This window comes from Varanus komodoensis, unplaced genomic scaffold (genome assembly GCF_004798865.1).
Source record: "Varanus komodoensis strain SLA01 unplaced genomic scaffold, ASM479886v1 scaffold1, whole genome shotgun sequence".
Taxonomy (NCBI): Eukaryota; Metazoa; Chordata; class Lepidosauria; order Squamata; family Varanidae; genus Varanus; species Varanus komodoensis.
The window spans coordinates 2,671,216-2,684,260 of NW_025335268.1; the positions used below are offsets into that span (position 1 = coordinate 2,671,216).

At 39.6% G+C, this 13,045-nt stretch overlaps 1 protein-coding gene across 1 annotated transcript in view; it reads right to left on the reverse strand.

Moving 5' to 3' along the window:
• Window positions 1–13,045, reverse strand: part of USH2A (usherin) — a 579,889-nt gene that overhangs the window by 476,131 nt on the left and 90,713 nt on the right. Inside the window, exons 12-14 of the mRNA XM_044449731.1 lie at window positions 8,845–9,486; window positions 8,004–8,187; window positions 707–870 (exon numbers count right to left, since the gene is read on the reverse strand). Of these exons, the coding sequence (XP_044305666.1) occupies window positions 707–870; window positions 8,004–8,187; window positions 8,845–9,486 (990 nt within the window). The remainder of the gene's footprint in view (window positions 1–706; window positions 871–8,003; window positions 8,188–8,844; window positions 9,487–13,045) is intronic.

The following is a 13,045-nucleotide window of genomic DNA, read 5'->3' on the forward strand; positions in this document are numbered from 1 at the left end:
TCCCCAGTCTCCGTCTGTCCCATCCACCAGACTGCTGCCTTTTATCCCACCTTGATTTTCCTACGGCTGGCTTGGTTCTGTCTGCACTGACTGCCAGGGGTTGATGTCCAGATCTCCAGCTTCATTTTTTGAGGTTGAAGCACCATCAACAGGGTTTTTTTGAGCCACACCATAGCCCCTGGGATGCTCACTCAGAAACACAGTACATTAGTACACTTAGTACATTTAAAATTGCCTGGCCTTTTTTTGCTTAATGTCAGAATCCAAGGACCAGCACGAACAGGAGAGTTCTTCTTTACCTTTAAAATATCCACAAACTAGAGCTTTATTGTAGAAAAGAATTTAATACAAGTTGCCAGCTAACCTTGCCTAGATCAAGCTTCAGGATATCACTAAGGATCAGGAAAGTATCTCTTAAAGCATGTTATTCCCCAGCAACACAAATTATGTCTCTCTAGAAAACTTGGGAGCACCAGTGTTATTTTTTTCCTTCCACCTACACAAAATCTTTTGGTCTCTGAAAAAGGAAAATCATATAATGCCTTTAAGTACCAGAACATATCTCCTAATAGATTAATAAAGGGAAGTTAAGATTTGGATTGAGCAATATTTATTTTGAGAATTACAGTTATACTGTTTAATGATCACTAAACCAGTAAGAACCATTACTTTGAAAGATATGCTCTTAAGACCGACAACCACTTACTTTTACTGCAGCCAAATAGGTTGTATACATCCAAATTACTAGCGCTGGGAACACAGTTGTCGCATTTCAAGCCAGTTACAAATTGTTTACACACACATTGTCCAGTAATGGGATGGCAAGTCCCATTAATTGCTCCTGCAGGATGACAATTACAACGCTGACATCTATAAACAAAAACAAATCAAGAAAGTAATGAAAGCATATTAACACTTCAGTTAGAAACAGTAGAGCTTAATTTGGTAGTTTCTTTTGACTCAGTAATTGAGTACCACTACTGAAGGCCTTAACACTCTGGGCTGTAGCCAAAAACATAAAGATGTCTCTCACTTTAAATAAAAATGTGCAGTTAGCAATTTTGCCCTACGGTATTTCTTCTGCTTGTGATTATATAATTACTCTGCCTGGGCAACTTTGGCCAAGCACACGCTTTTCACGCAAAAGTTCCCAGGTTAAGAAAGCTGACAAATCTATCAGCTTCACTTTCTCCTACCTACAGTTTTTAAAATAAAAAAACATGTTCTTCGCATTTCAGAATTACATTCTATGAAATCTAGTAAATTTAGATCAGATATTAAAAGAGCTTTCTCAACTGTCTGAACCAACCAAATTCAATAGATTAGGAACAGGCACCAAGCAACCTTTAGGTCACATTCATTACCCTTTGCTGGCCCACTGCTACCTAAGTGCTGCATTTACCACCTAAATGAGCAGCAAAGCAGCCACAGAAAATATAAAATGCTTCCATTTAAAAGGCAAATGTTGAAGCATGCTGCCAAAATTCCTCCATGTGCTGGTGACATCAAGGGAGTATTTTAAAGCAAAACAGACCTCTTTCCCCTGCTGCTTCTGTGCCACCAAATTTCAGTGCCATGGCTGCAGGGCTGGGGGTGCAATCACCAGAGGGGTTGATGTAGTTCCATAACCCAGGAGTTATGGACCCCCCCCCCACACACACACACTAGATCTTGCTATTCCCAGCATGAAGCAGAGCAAACTCTCTGCCGTAGAGCTACAAAAGACAAGGCCCATATCAGAGAAGAAAGGGGAACCCTACTTTAGTACTCAAGTGACTAGCGATTCAAACCTAGTCATTTAAGAGTTAAGCACTCAATGCCTTCTGCCTGGATGGCCAAATTCAGAAGTCTGGGTTCTCCCACATGTATTAAAAGCACAACACAATGCAACAACTTCAGGGTTTTTTCATCTTGAACTTGAAGAAATTTGCAACTCATGGCACCTTTACGAAGCAACCCAAGCAAAATTCTCACCTGTCCATCTCTCCATTTCAGTACCTGGTATCTCTAGTATCTCAGGTAAGCCTGTGGAAGATTCCTGCCTGAAACCCTGGACAGCCATTGCCAGTTTGTGTACGGAGCATTGAAGGGACCAACTACCAGATCCTTGTGGGCCTGCACTTATTCAGCAGCCTCACACTTGCAGTGTACAGCCCCATCCTGCCTCTGTAACAGTAGTGACTTAGATTCTTCTTTCCACCATCATAAGCCTCTGGTAGCTCCATAGTCTCCTTCTAATAATTGTGCCACACTTAAGATCTCAATTGGACTACAAGGACAGCCTGGATAAGAGACCATAGATGGCCTGAAATGGAAGCAAGGAGCCAGGGCAGGCAGCCTTTCAACATCTTTTTTTTTTCTTTTTGGTAAGTAGCAAACTGTGACATTCTTTTTTTAATGTGGATTTTTAGAAAGCATCAATACATGAAAAAAATCAATATGGAGACCAAACAAATACTGAAGTGAACTCTTATTAGATGGGTATAGTTAACCATTTCAACACGCTTCTATCATCTTTCTATGTGCAAATTCCTCTGTATTTGCTAGGAGGTCAGCATTGTTAAAAGCTACTGAAACAAGTGGTTGGAGTACTGCACCCAGTGAGTGGTTTTGCCTATCACAACAAGCCATCATGGGGATTTACCATAATCAATCAGTTTTCCACAAAGCACCTGCAATGAGCCCAACAGATGGTTCCCCTTCCATCCCTCTCATTCTTCCAGGAGATATACCTGGAAGAATGAGTCCTCTCTCCCTACAATGAAGGCAAATAATTGTCAGTTGGCTGCAGTTGTTCTCTGCCTTTAAAAATATGTATTTTAAAGATAGGGAAAGTCAATGGGATATCCAGATTGCCCATCTATATTGCAGGAAAGCCGGCTCTGCTTTTTGAGCCAATACTCTTTGACTATCCACTGAGTTTTGTGAGCATGTCTCCTTAAAAAGTCCTGCATTCTCCATGCTCCATCTCTGCACTGGGTCCCTCTCACTCATCCTAATCTTCATTAGCCACTAGAAGCTGCAAGATATCCAGCTGCTGGCAAAGAAATATGCTTCAAGGTTCTGATGGCACATGATGGTGGACCTGGCAACAGCAATTTTACCTTTGGTACTTTGGACCATACAGTTTTAGAACAGACACATACTGTGATAGCTGATAAGACTCCTCTGCTCTGCTCTGCTTGGGCTTTTAACACCTAATAACTTCTGGCTGTATCCAGCAATAGCTTTGCCTTAGCAGAGAGTGCTTTCATTTTCACAAGTAAGAGCAGCCTATCTTCACCAATTTGTGTTACCCACTTATCTCTCCACCCCTCCTGAACCTTGAGAGACCTGCTACAACAGAACAGAATATTCACCCCTTGTCTTTGGCCCCACCCACCACTGCAGTTCAGTCACCAAAAACTTCTTCATACTTGAATTTGCAGTTTGGCTAAAAGAAGTCTTGATCCCTGCATTAGAAGAACCAGAGGACAGGCAGGAAAAATGGTCCTTACAATGCTAGGGCCAGATCACCCATGGGAAGCTTAGAAGAAGACGAATAAAGTTCCCTGTCAGGTTCAAGGAAGGCTGGTGACTGCTATGTCTATGTGGCTCCTTAACTACTGGGGCTTTATTCTGAGTTTCATGCATGCTATCCAGACTGCTGAACTCCATACCTGAGATAGGTTCACCACCATGGATACCATGGATAGGACTCACCAACCTGTCCTGCTCAAGTCTGCTTGGCTCTGGTCCATGGTGACCAAGTGGTGAATCCAGTGAGGGAGCCATCAGCTCCACTTCTTGGTCCCTCCCCAGCTGCTGCATAGTGTACATGCACTGGAACAAAGACAGGAACCCAGTAAGTGGGAAGAAAAGATTTGCCTGGCTTTTCAAAGATGTAGAGAAAGAAAAGAGTGGGAGAAGAGAGAAATGACTGGTTGAGTAGCATGACAGAAATGTGAAGAATACAAGGGGAGGAACACATGTGAAAATAATCTTGTGCAACCTACAGAATCTTTTCTATTTACTCTACCAGCTGCTATATGATGGTTTTAAAGTGTGAACTCCTTCATGGAAACTGTCATCTCCCTTTTCTTAGTCAGTTTCCCTAATTCACAGGCAATTCAGTTTTATTCAATAAAGGACACATTTCACCTTGACCTTCAGGTATTTTGTTCTGTATGTTAAACTATATTTTCTCTCATGAACTTCCTTCAGTTAATTTATTTTGGGATCCAGGCCAATTTTTGTTAAAGTATTCAAAATGTGATATGAAAGAAACGCCCCCCCCCATCTCAGATCAAGCAGGATTTGCAGGTTTTTGTAAATGTTTCAAAACCTGCTTGATCAGTGATGTTTGTACAATACAAGAAATTCACACTGTGAACAATGATGCCTGCATCATATTATACTCAGTTGTTCTAAAAATGTATTATCTGTCCCCAACCCCACAGTTTAAGGGTAATTATACAGGGTATTTTTCCTAACTCCACCCCTACTAAATTATGCAGTTAAATAGATATTAAATGTGTGCATTTTCTTACAATGAATTTACCACCCTAAACCCCTCCCCCACAAACCTCTAACTGCAATTCTTTATTTTAAAGTGTTTTTTAAGTCACTCTTACTGTGTGATCTCCTGAGTTCAACACCCTTTAAAAGACTGATAAAAGCTAAGGCAGCAAAATAAGCTGCAAATTTGTTTTATGGAATAATATCCCTTTGGGAATAAATAAAAACATTCTCTCTGGGAAACTACGTACAATACTGTCATTTTTCCCTCTCTTTTATAATCAAGAGCAAAAGCCATTATTTTTCCAAAACTATGAAATTCTTTCATCTATAGATGATGTATCCAAATCCCCCTTCAAACAGGGATTATGTTTAGAGTATTTAAATGTCATGGCTGCACAAAATATTTTTATTTCTGAAAAGTATATGGAAATTGAGAATGCTATATGTCCAGCAGTACAATATTTCATACCATATAATTTCATTACCCATTACTACTAAGTATTTATTCTATGTAGAAGGGTTTAATATGTCTCAGATAGTATACATCAAATTATAAAAAAGCTTCTCTCAGTATCATGTCATTATATTAGACCTCATTAATACGATCCACCTGTCCAGGTACTTTCAATGTCTGTTATTCATGTCTAACAGTAATCTTGCACCAGATAAATAACAACACTTGATCCAAGTAATGTGCTTCAGTGCCCCGCAAGCACTCTAGGATGAGACTGATTGCCTGGATCTATTGTGTTTGGGATTCAGGCATGGTTTTGGCATGGAAACAGCTTTATGTAAATTATGACCTATGTCGCGAGAGGCAGAGTAATTTGACTGTGAATAATCCTCCTAAACTTTTCAGTGGATTTCAGCCCAATCAATCATGCTTTCCTTCTGGGTTGACTAAATTGGAAATGAGGGGTAATACATTACAGTGGTTCCACACCTACTTGGAGGCCAGCTCAACAAAGTGGTCCTTGGGAAGTATTATTCAACATCATGGACTCTTCATCATGGAGTTCCTTGGAAGTCTGTTATGTCTCCTGCGCTATTCAACATCTACATGAAACTGTTGAGTGGGGGTGTTGCAATCAGTATGCTAATGACACATGGATCTATTTCTCCTTTTCTTCTCCAGCTGACGAGCCTGTTGACCTGCTAAACTGGTGCCTGACTGCAATGAATTACAATGACAAACTTAAGCTTAGTCCAATAAAGACTGAAGTGCTGCTAGTGGGTGATTCCTCTGACTGGATGGTGGCTGTTCAAGCTGTTCTATGTGGCTTGCACCCTCCTTGAGGGTTCAGCTTAGTAGCGTGGAGATTTTCTTTGAACCATCTCTATCACTTGAAGCTCAAGTAATCATAGTGGCAAGGAGTGTCTTCTATCACCTCCAGCTTCTGGCTCAGCTACACCCCTATCTGGACAGGGGCAACCTGATTTCAAGAATCTATGGTCTGGCAATCTCTAAACTAGATTACTGCAATACATTCTACATGAAGCTGCCCTTGAGACTGTTCAGAAGCTGCACTTGTGCAAAATGTGGAGGTCTGAACATGTAAGACCAGTACTGGTCTGCTAGGATTGGATGTCTATATTGTGCTGAGACCAAATCAAGGTGCTGGTACTGACCAATAATGTCCAACATGGCTTGGGACAACAATACATGATGAAGAACTTAACTGTAATCTATACAAGCATTGCATTCAACATCTGGGTCCTTCCCCAAAGTTGCTTGTTGTAAACCATCCCAAGACGCCAGTACATGGACAGTCTATAAAAGCTTTAAACAAATAAATAAAGTGCTAACTACAGAGAAAGCTCAGCAACAAGAAGGGCCTTCTCACTGGTGGTTCCCAACTTTGGAATAATGTCTCTACTGAGGCCTGCCTGGTAACAACTTTGTCATTCTGTGTCAGATTTTGTTATTACTAAAGGGGAAAAAACCATGTCTCTCTCTCCATTTTTTCCACACTATGCATAATTTTGAACACGTCTCAGGTCTCCCTTACTCCCTTGTTTCCAAGTGAAGCAATTTCAGATGTTGCAACCATTCTTCATAGGGCAGTTGCTCTAGCCCTTGATCATTTTAGTGGCCCTTTTCTGCACTTTCTCAACTCTATGCACTTTCTCAACTCTATCTCTCAACTCTTTCTCATATGCTTTGTTCAGTGCAGTGTGCAGGTCTGTATAAAGTAATCTAGATGTAATCAAGCCATAGATTCTTATACAAGTAATAGTGGTATGATATTGGCGATTTTATTTTTGCTTGTTTTTCTAACTGTGTCTTACATGGAGTTTTCCTTTCCCATAACAGCTGTACATTGGGTCAACATTTCGCTGAGCAGTTCACCACAACCCCAACCATCATCACCCAATGTGCATTACTTTATGCTTATTTATATTGAACCACCTTTCTGTTTCAATTCCCATTCTTTCAGTTTGCTAAGAGATCCTTTGGGAGCTCCTCAAAAACTACTCTAAAGAATCTGCAGTCTTTCTATCCTCCTTCAGTACTCCATTATTACCCAGTGGTCCAGCTGCCTCTCTAGCTGGTTTACTCCTGATATTGAAAGGCTTCTTTGTTGTTGGTCTTGTTGCTGTTAGCAATATACTTCTCAAAAAGTTCTTTGCATCTTTTGCTTCTGTGAGCATCTCTCTTGTACAAGCTTGTGTTCCCTTTTGCTTTTCTCATTTAAGCAAAACTGCTGCTTTCTGAAAGAAGCCTTTGTTTTATTATAGATGGATTGCATGAAAGCATTGTGTTTTACCAAAACTGTGCTCTGTTTTAGGGTTATTTGCACTATAAAAAGTAGGATAAGTTGTTAAAGAAAGAAAGAAAACTGCAGTCACCCTCACTTTCCCAGTAAGCTGCAGGATTCTAACGATTGCTACATCTTTTTCTTCTACCCTGAAAACATTCCCCTCCCACTTGGGACTAACAGTGTGTGAGGACAGCTTCTAACAAGTCAGTCTTCTCATTCTGGATTCATTCCATCAGTGCAAAGAATAGTTGCTTTGGCTATTGTGCAGTTACACAGAAATGCAATAAATAAATATATCAAGCTAAGCTGGAACCCTCTCGCTCCCCTGGGCAAACATCTCTGCTCCCACATGTGACCCTTTTCATTTTGAGTAAGGATTAGATTACAGCTGGAACCAGTCAGGATGGGAGGCTTCACTGAGCTTAATCAGAGAAGCTTCATGACTGGTTAGAGAGTTCTCTTGCTCCCTCAGCTTGGAAACTTTCTTGATCTGTGCATTGGGGGGCTTAACTTACAGACAGCATAGTTCCCTGGAGCATAAAAATAATCATTTAGGGGTTTTTCACACCTCTGAGTTTCTGATTAGTTGTCCAGAACACAGGCAAAAAGCACAGAGAATCATTGAATTTCCCACAGGATTGTCTATCTGTTTGACAAAAGTACCTCTCTCATAGAACACAGACATGAAATGAAAATTGAAGCTTACAGAAATACAACTCGATGCTGCATTAAAACACTTACCTCCCAGTTTCTGAATCAAACCCATAATAGTATTCCTTGCAACGATCACACCTCATCCCAGCCACAGAAAAATCCGTGCAAACACACTGGCCAGTGAGACTGTTGCAGATCTCATCCACGGACCCCCTTGCATTGCATAAGCAGGGAAAGCAGCCATTGACAGCATGCACAGAAACATAAAACCCTAATAAAGAAAAAGATAATGTCAAAATTGTGCATTCGATCATAAGACCACAACTTATAAAGGAAATATTAAAGTTACAGAGAAAATTCAACTAAAAATGAACTGAAAAGTAATGGGAAGCATTATGTACTGTTTTAATAAATGCCTTTTTATTTTTGTGCATATTTTCTCAAATGCATACCAACTGTGTTCATTTATGAACATGTATGTTTCTGCTATTTGTGAAATAAAGCAAGTTGGCCAGTGAGTTCCCATGGCAACATCCCACGTATAATTTATATAGCAAAAATAGATGCAGTGTCAGAGTTGGCCAGCTGGTTTGATCAACTTCAGCAGTACTTCTGACCCATTAAGCCTTTCTTGTCCAACCCCTCACACTCAGAGTGTGTTCCATGATGCATTTAATCTTTTTGCTGTAAATGAACCAGTCTAACATGCTGATCCTCCAACTGATTTGGCATCAACTGATGGGGAATCAGTATTACAGGTACCATATAGCCAATATCAGCTTCCAGGAATTGTATGCAGTGTCAACACATTTGACATTCATAACACCTCTTGCAGATGCACCCCCGGACACATTCTGTGTAATAAAAGGAAAGAAAAAGCACCCTGAAAGAAACAGTTCCCAAGCTGTTTGGGGTCTTATTTTCTTACCTGGTTTACACATGTCACATCTCCTTCCGTAGCGTTGAGATAAGCAAACACATTGACCGCTGATTGGATCACAGGCAGTTCCTAGCACTGTCCCCAAAGGATCGCAGTCACAAATCTCACAACCAAGAAGGTTTTGAGCAGTGAGGTTGTACATTTGAGGCATGCACTGGTGGCACTGAAGGCCAGTGACACCTGTTTTGCAAGGACATTGTCCTGTTGACTTGTCACACAACAAAGAGCCATTTACCGTTCCTGACCTATCACAGTTACATGGTAAACAGGCTGAAGAATCATTTTGCTGCACTTTGTAATATCCTTCTATGCAGGTGTCGCATTGCCTTTCCCCAAAGTTTGGCTTGCAGAAACACTTCCCTGTTTTAGGATCACACATGGTACCAGAAACAGAACCTTCCATTTGACAATCACAAGGCTTACAGCCAGAAGCATCCTTCCCATAAAAGCCATCAATGCAGATATCACAATGAAGTCCTTTTACATTTTCCTTACACTTGCACTGACCAGTGGAAGGGTTACAGAGATCATTCATGGAACCATAGATGTCACACTGACAAGGCTCACAACCATCTTCCTTAAAATTGTGTAGGTATTTATATCCAAAGTTACAGTGATCGCATCTGAGACCTGGAAGCAGAAATTGCATTACTATGAGAAAAAAAGTAGTCAGAAGTAAAGCTCTCACCCTGCATGGTACCACGTGAAGCCAAATGGGAAGGCTAGGTGTCCCTGTGTTACACCCTTGAATTGGAAGGGGATAATAGGACATCTAGGCCAGGACCTGTTGCAAAACAGTAACACATTACCTCCTGCTTCTTTCCTTTGACTACTGATGGAACCCAGGCATAGAGCAGAAGTAGCACAGAAAGGTGCTTGAAGAGCAAGCTACTCTCAATGATCCAGGCAATTGTAACAGATGGAACAAAATAAAAGTTAGCAGCCAACAAGATTTGAGGGAATTCTCTTCCAGTCTGAAATATGTTTTTCAATCGTATCCTGCGCATGAGAAAATTGGAGTCACTTCAACAGGTTTCCCCAGCTAGCAACCTGGGTTGACTATTGGGAATCTGCTGGGAAGCAGTGCCATAGTATTCAGAGCTGGGCTGAGTGAAGGAGCACATGCTTAGCACACAAAAAGTCCCAGGTTCAGTCTCTTTAAAGCTGCTGCCCAGACAGTGTAATGGAGCTGAGCCAAAGGAACTATTGGTCTAATTCAAAATAAGGTAGCTTCCTATTTATTGTGGCTATTATGTATATGAACCTGTAGGACAAACCCTATTGGAAATGTATATAAGGCTCCAGAGGAATACCAATTTATGGAGGACATGAGAACATGGAAGCAATCCCTGTCATCCTGCTCCTCCTGCATTTTAGCTAGACAGCCGCTTCTGGCCATCTAGTGGCCACCATGATACATTACAGTCTCTTCTCCTTCCCATCTACTGCAAAGCCCACTTACCTCTCTCCTTGGTTCTTCCCATAACCTCAGAGGTGTAGCCAGAGAGATGCTTCTTACACCATCTGTGTGTGTGTGGGGGGGGGGGGATGGGTGGGATGCAAGTGCAAATCCCCAGTCTAAGGTCAGAGCTGTTTTTCCATCCTTGGATCTGGGAATCCAAAGCATCCCATGACCCTCTAAATGTCAAAAATTTAGGATCACTCTTCTCCTACTGTGTTCTCAAGAAAATATTCTCAATGGTTTGAAGATTAAGGGAATTGATTCAGCATGGTCAGTAATGGTCTTGCTGCCACTACTAAAGATCCCAATCTGGTTGAGGCCATATTCTAAAGTCTATTCATTTTACAATGATCTACCCTGAATTTATGGAATCTTTTAAGGCAGAACAGAAGTATTTCACTATCACTGCTATTTTGTTGCTTTATACTAAAACCATAATTAATGTTATTGTTTTAATTATACAAAATATATTTAAACATATTTATTTCATTTCATTTCTTTTGTTCACATCCAAGTATGTTACTTGGTTAGAGTTTTCCCATCCAACCATCAAGCTCATGAGGTCACTTTGGACTCTCACCTTAACCTACTTTGCCAGGTTGTTGTGAGGACTGAATGGAGAAGAGGAGGCTCATGTATACCATTTTGTTCCACAGAAGAAAAGGCAGGATATAAATGCAACAAATAAATAAATGCCAAACTCCAGATTTCTAATAAGAGTACTACACTTTAACTGTCACAAAAACATTTGACTATAAATACTTTTTAGCTAGCATTAAATATGCCAGTGTTTATTTATAGATCTTCCTAAATAAATATGATACTTTGCTTTCATGATACAAAATGTAATTGTATTTTCATTGTATCCTGTTAATATTGATGGTACATCTGAAACTAAAATAATTCTTGGTGTATCAGCTGATGTCTCCATTAGTCTTCTTTAAACAGTCATTGCTTTATGCTTTCACCAGCATTCCTTACAGTTTTTTTTTTAATTTTTAAAAACTTTTATTTCTTATTCAGGAATTGCATCTACATTTTAAATTTCTAAATTGCATGATCCAAGAAAGAAAGAATATTACTTAGGGAATGTCAATTCCCACTTGCTGCTTAGTCTTATTTTAAGACTGAAAGTATCACCACCCTGTAATCCATATTTTAGAATAAGTGTGCTTTTATACTTTTAAATCAACAAACAATAAAATTCCACCATACTGTCTTCTGTGAATTGTACTACACAGTAAGCTATAACAGAGTAGAAGTCCCATGTTTTAACAAACAAGTTCATTCTTAATAAAACACACACAAGCACACAAATATATTGGTATATTTAGACTTTCCTGTGTCGAAAAAACAACCCCCAAATCAGTGGAGAATGCATTATATATGGATAAAAACTGGAGAACTCCAACAGAAGGCAAGTTCCTTTAGCAGTGATGAATGGCTCACCTAAGGCATATCATTTAATTTCAATAAGGAAAATAAAAAAGGACCACTATTGCCGCAAATTTTAAAAATAACTGTATTGTTAACAAGAATTATGACTCATTTTGAACTATTAAAATTGGTCTACATGGATTCATATCATATCAGTTTTAAAAATATGCGCAGTGCTTATTTGAATATGCCATACATATTCCTGACAGGTAATCTATTCCTAACGATACCGAGAAAGGCCTACAGGGCATCGCATTCAATGTTAACAAGTACAGGGGAGTTAGCACGCTTGGCATTTAATTCACATTCTTCTCCCTTTTTTATTCTAGATGAATGACCTACTTTAATAAAATTATTGGTGCTAATGTATTTTACTGGTGATAGGATCATTAGTAAGATTTAACAGTTGTGCTAACTCTAACAGCTCATGCTCCATAACATGGCAGCACTTAGTTACATTTTCGGTTATCAAGCTTGCTTAAGCAAGACACAATGACAATGGACTCTGAGGTTACTTGTATATCCAGGTGTGGCTGTTTTTTTAAATCAGTGCTTATTTTGAAATACGTGCACATATTGCATGCATGTCATGTCTATATAGCTGTTTGGTTCAGTAGTTAGAATTGGCCCCAGTTCTCATTATATGAGTAGCTGAGAGAGGGTAGTGTGCACACAGATGAGGAAAGCATGGAGAGGATACCCTGGTTGCAGAACGATCTTCTCAGTAAGCGTTACCTGGCACCTATTTTGGAATGACTTCAGTATCCAGTGGAGCACTCTATTTTCTCAGGGCTTTTGATTATGCATTTTAGGTATCTCTAAAATTTTTGAGCTCTAATAATTTAGCCCCCTTAATGGTTCTTAGATTGATTTTTTATCAGGCTGCTCTTTCTGCTGATCTCATGCTGTTTTTATGCTGAATTTTGTAATTTTTATGCTGGTTGTATTGCTATTGTTTTGATCCAGTTTGACACTATTTGATTTGTATTTTATTAGATGTGCAAGCTACCTAAAGAACATGGTTGATGGGCAGCATGAAAAATGTCATAAATAAAGGAAATAAATTGGAAAACTCACTAGATCAAGACCTTGGTATCAGCTTTTCCCATCAAGGATCAAGTTTATGTATTATAAAGGAGCAGATGTTTGATATAAATTGCATGACTTGGATAGGTTCCCTTTTCACTCATGTGAAAGTTGTGTAGTTTGTGCAATGCTACCTATTTTTGTTGGACAAGAAGATACTTTACTTGTGTAATCAAGAACTTCAAAAGTAGCAATCTTAATGTG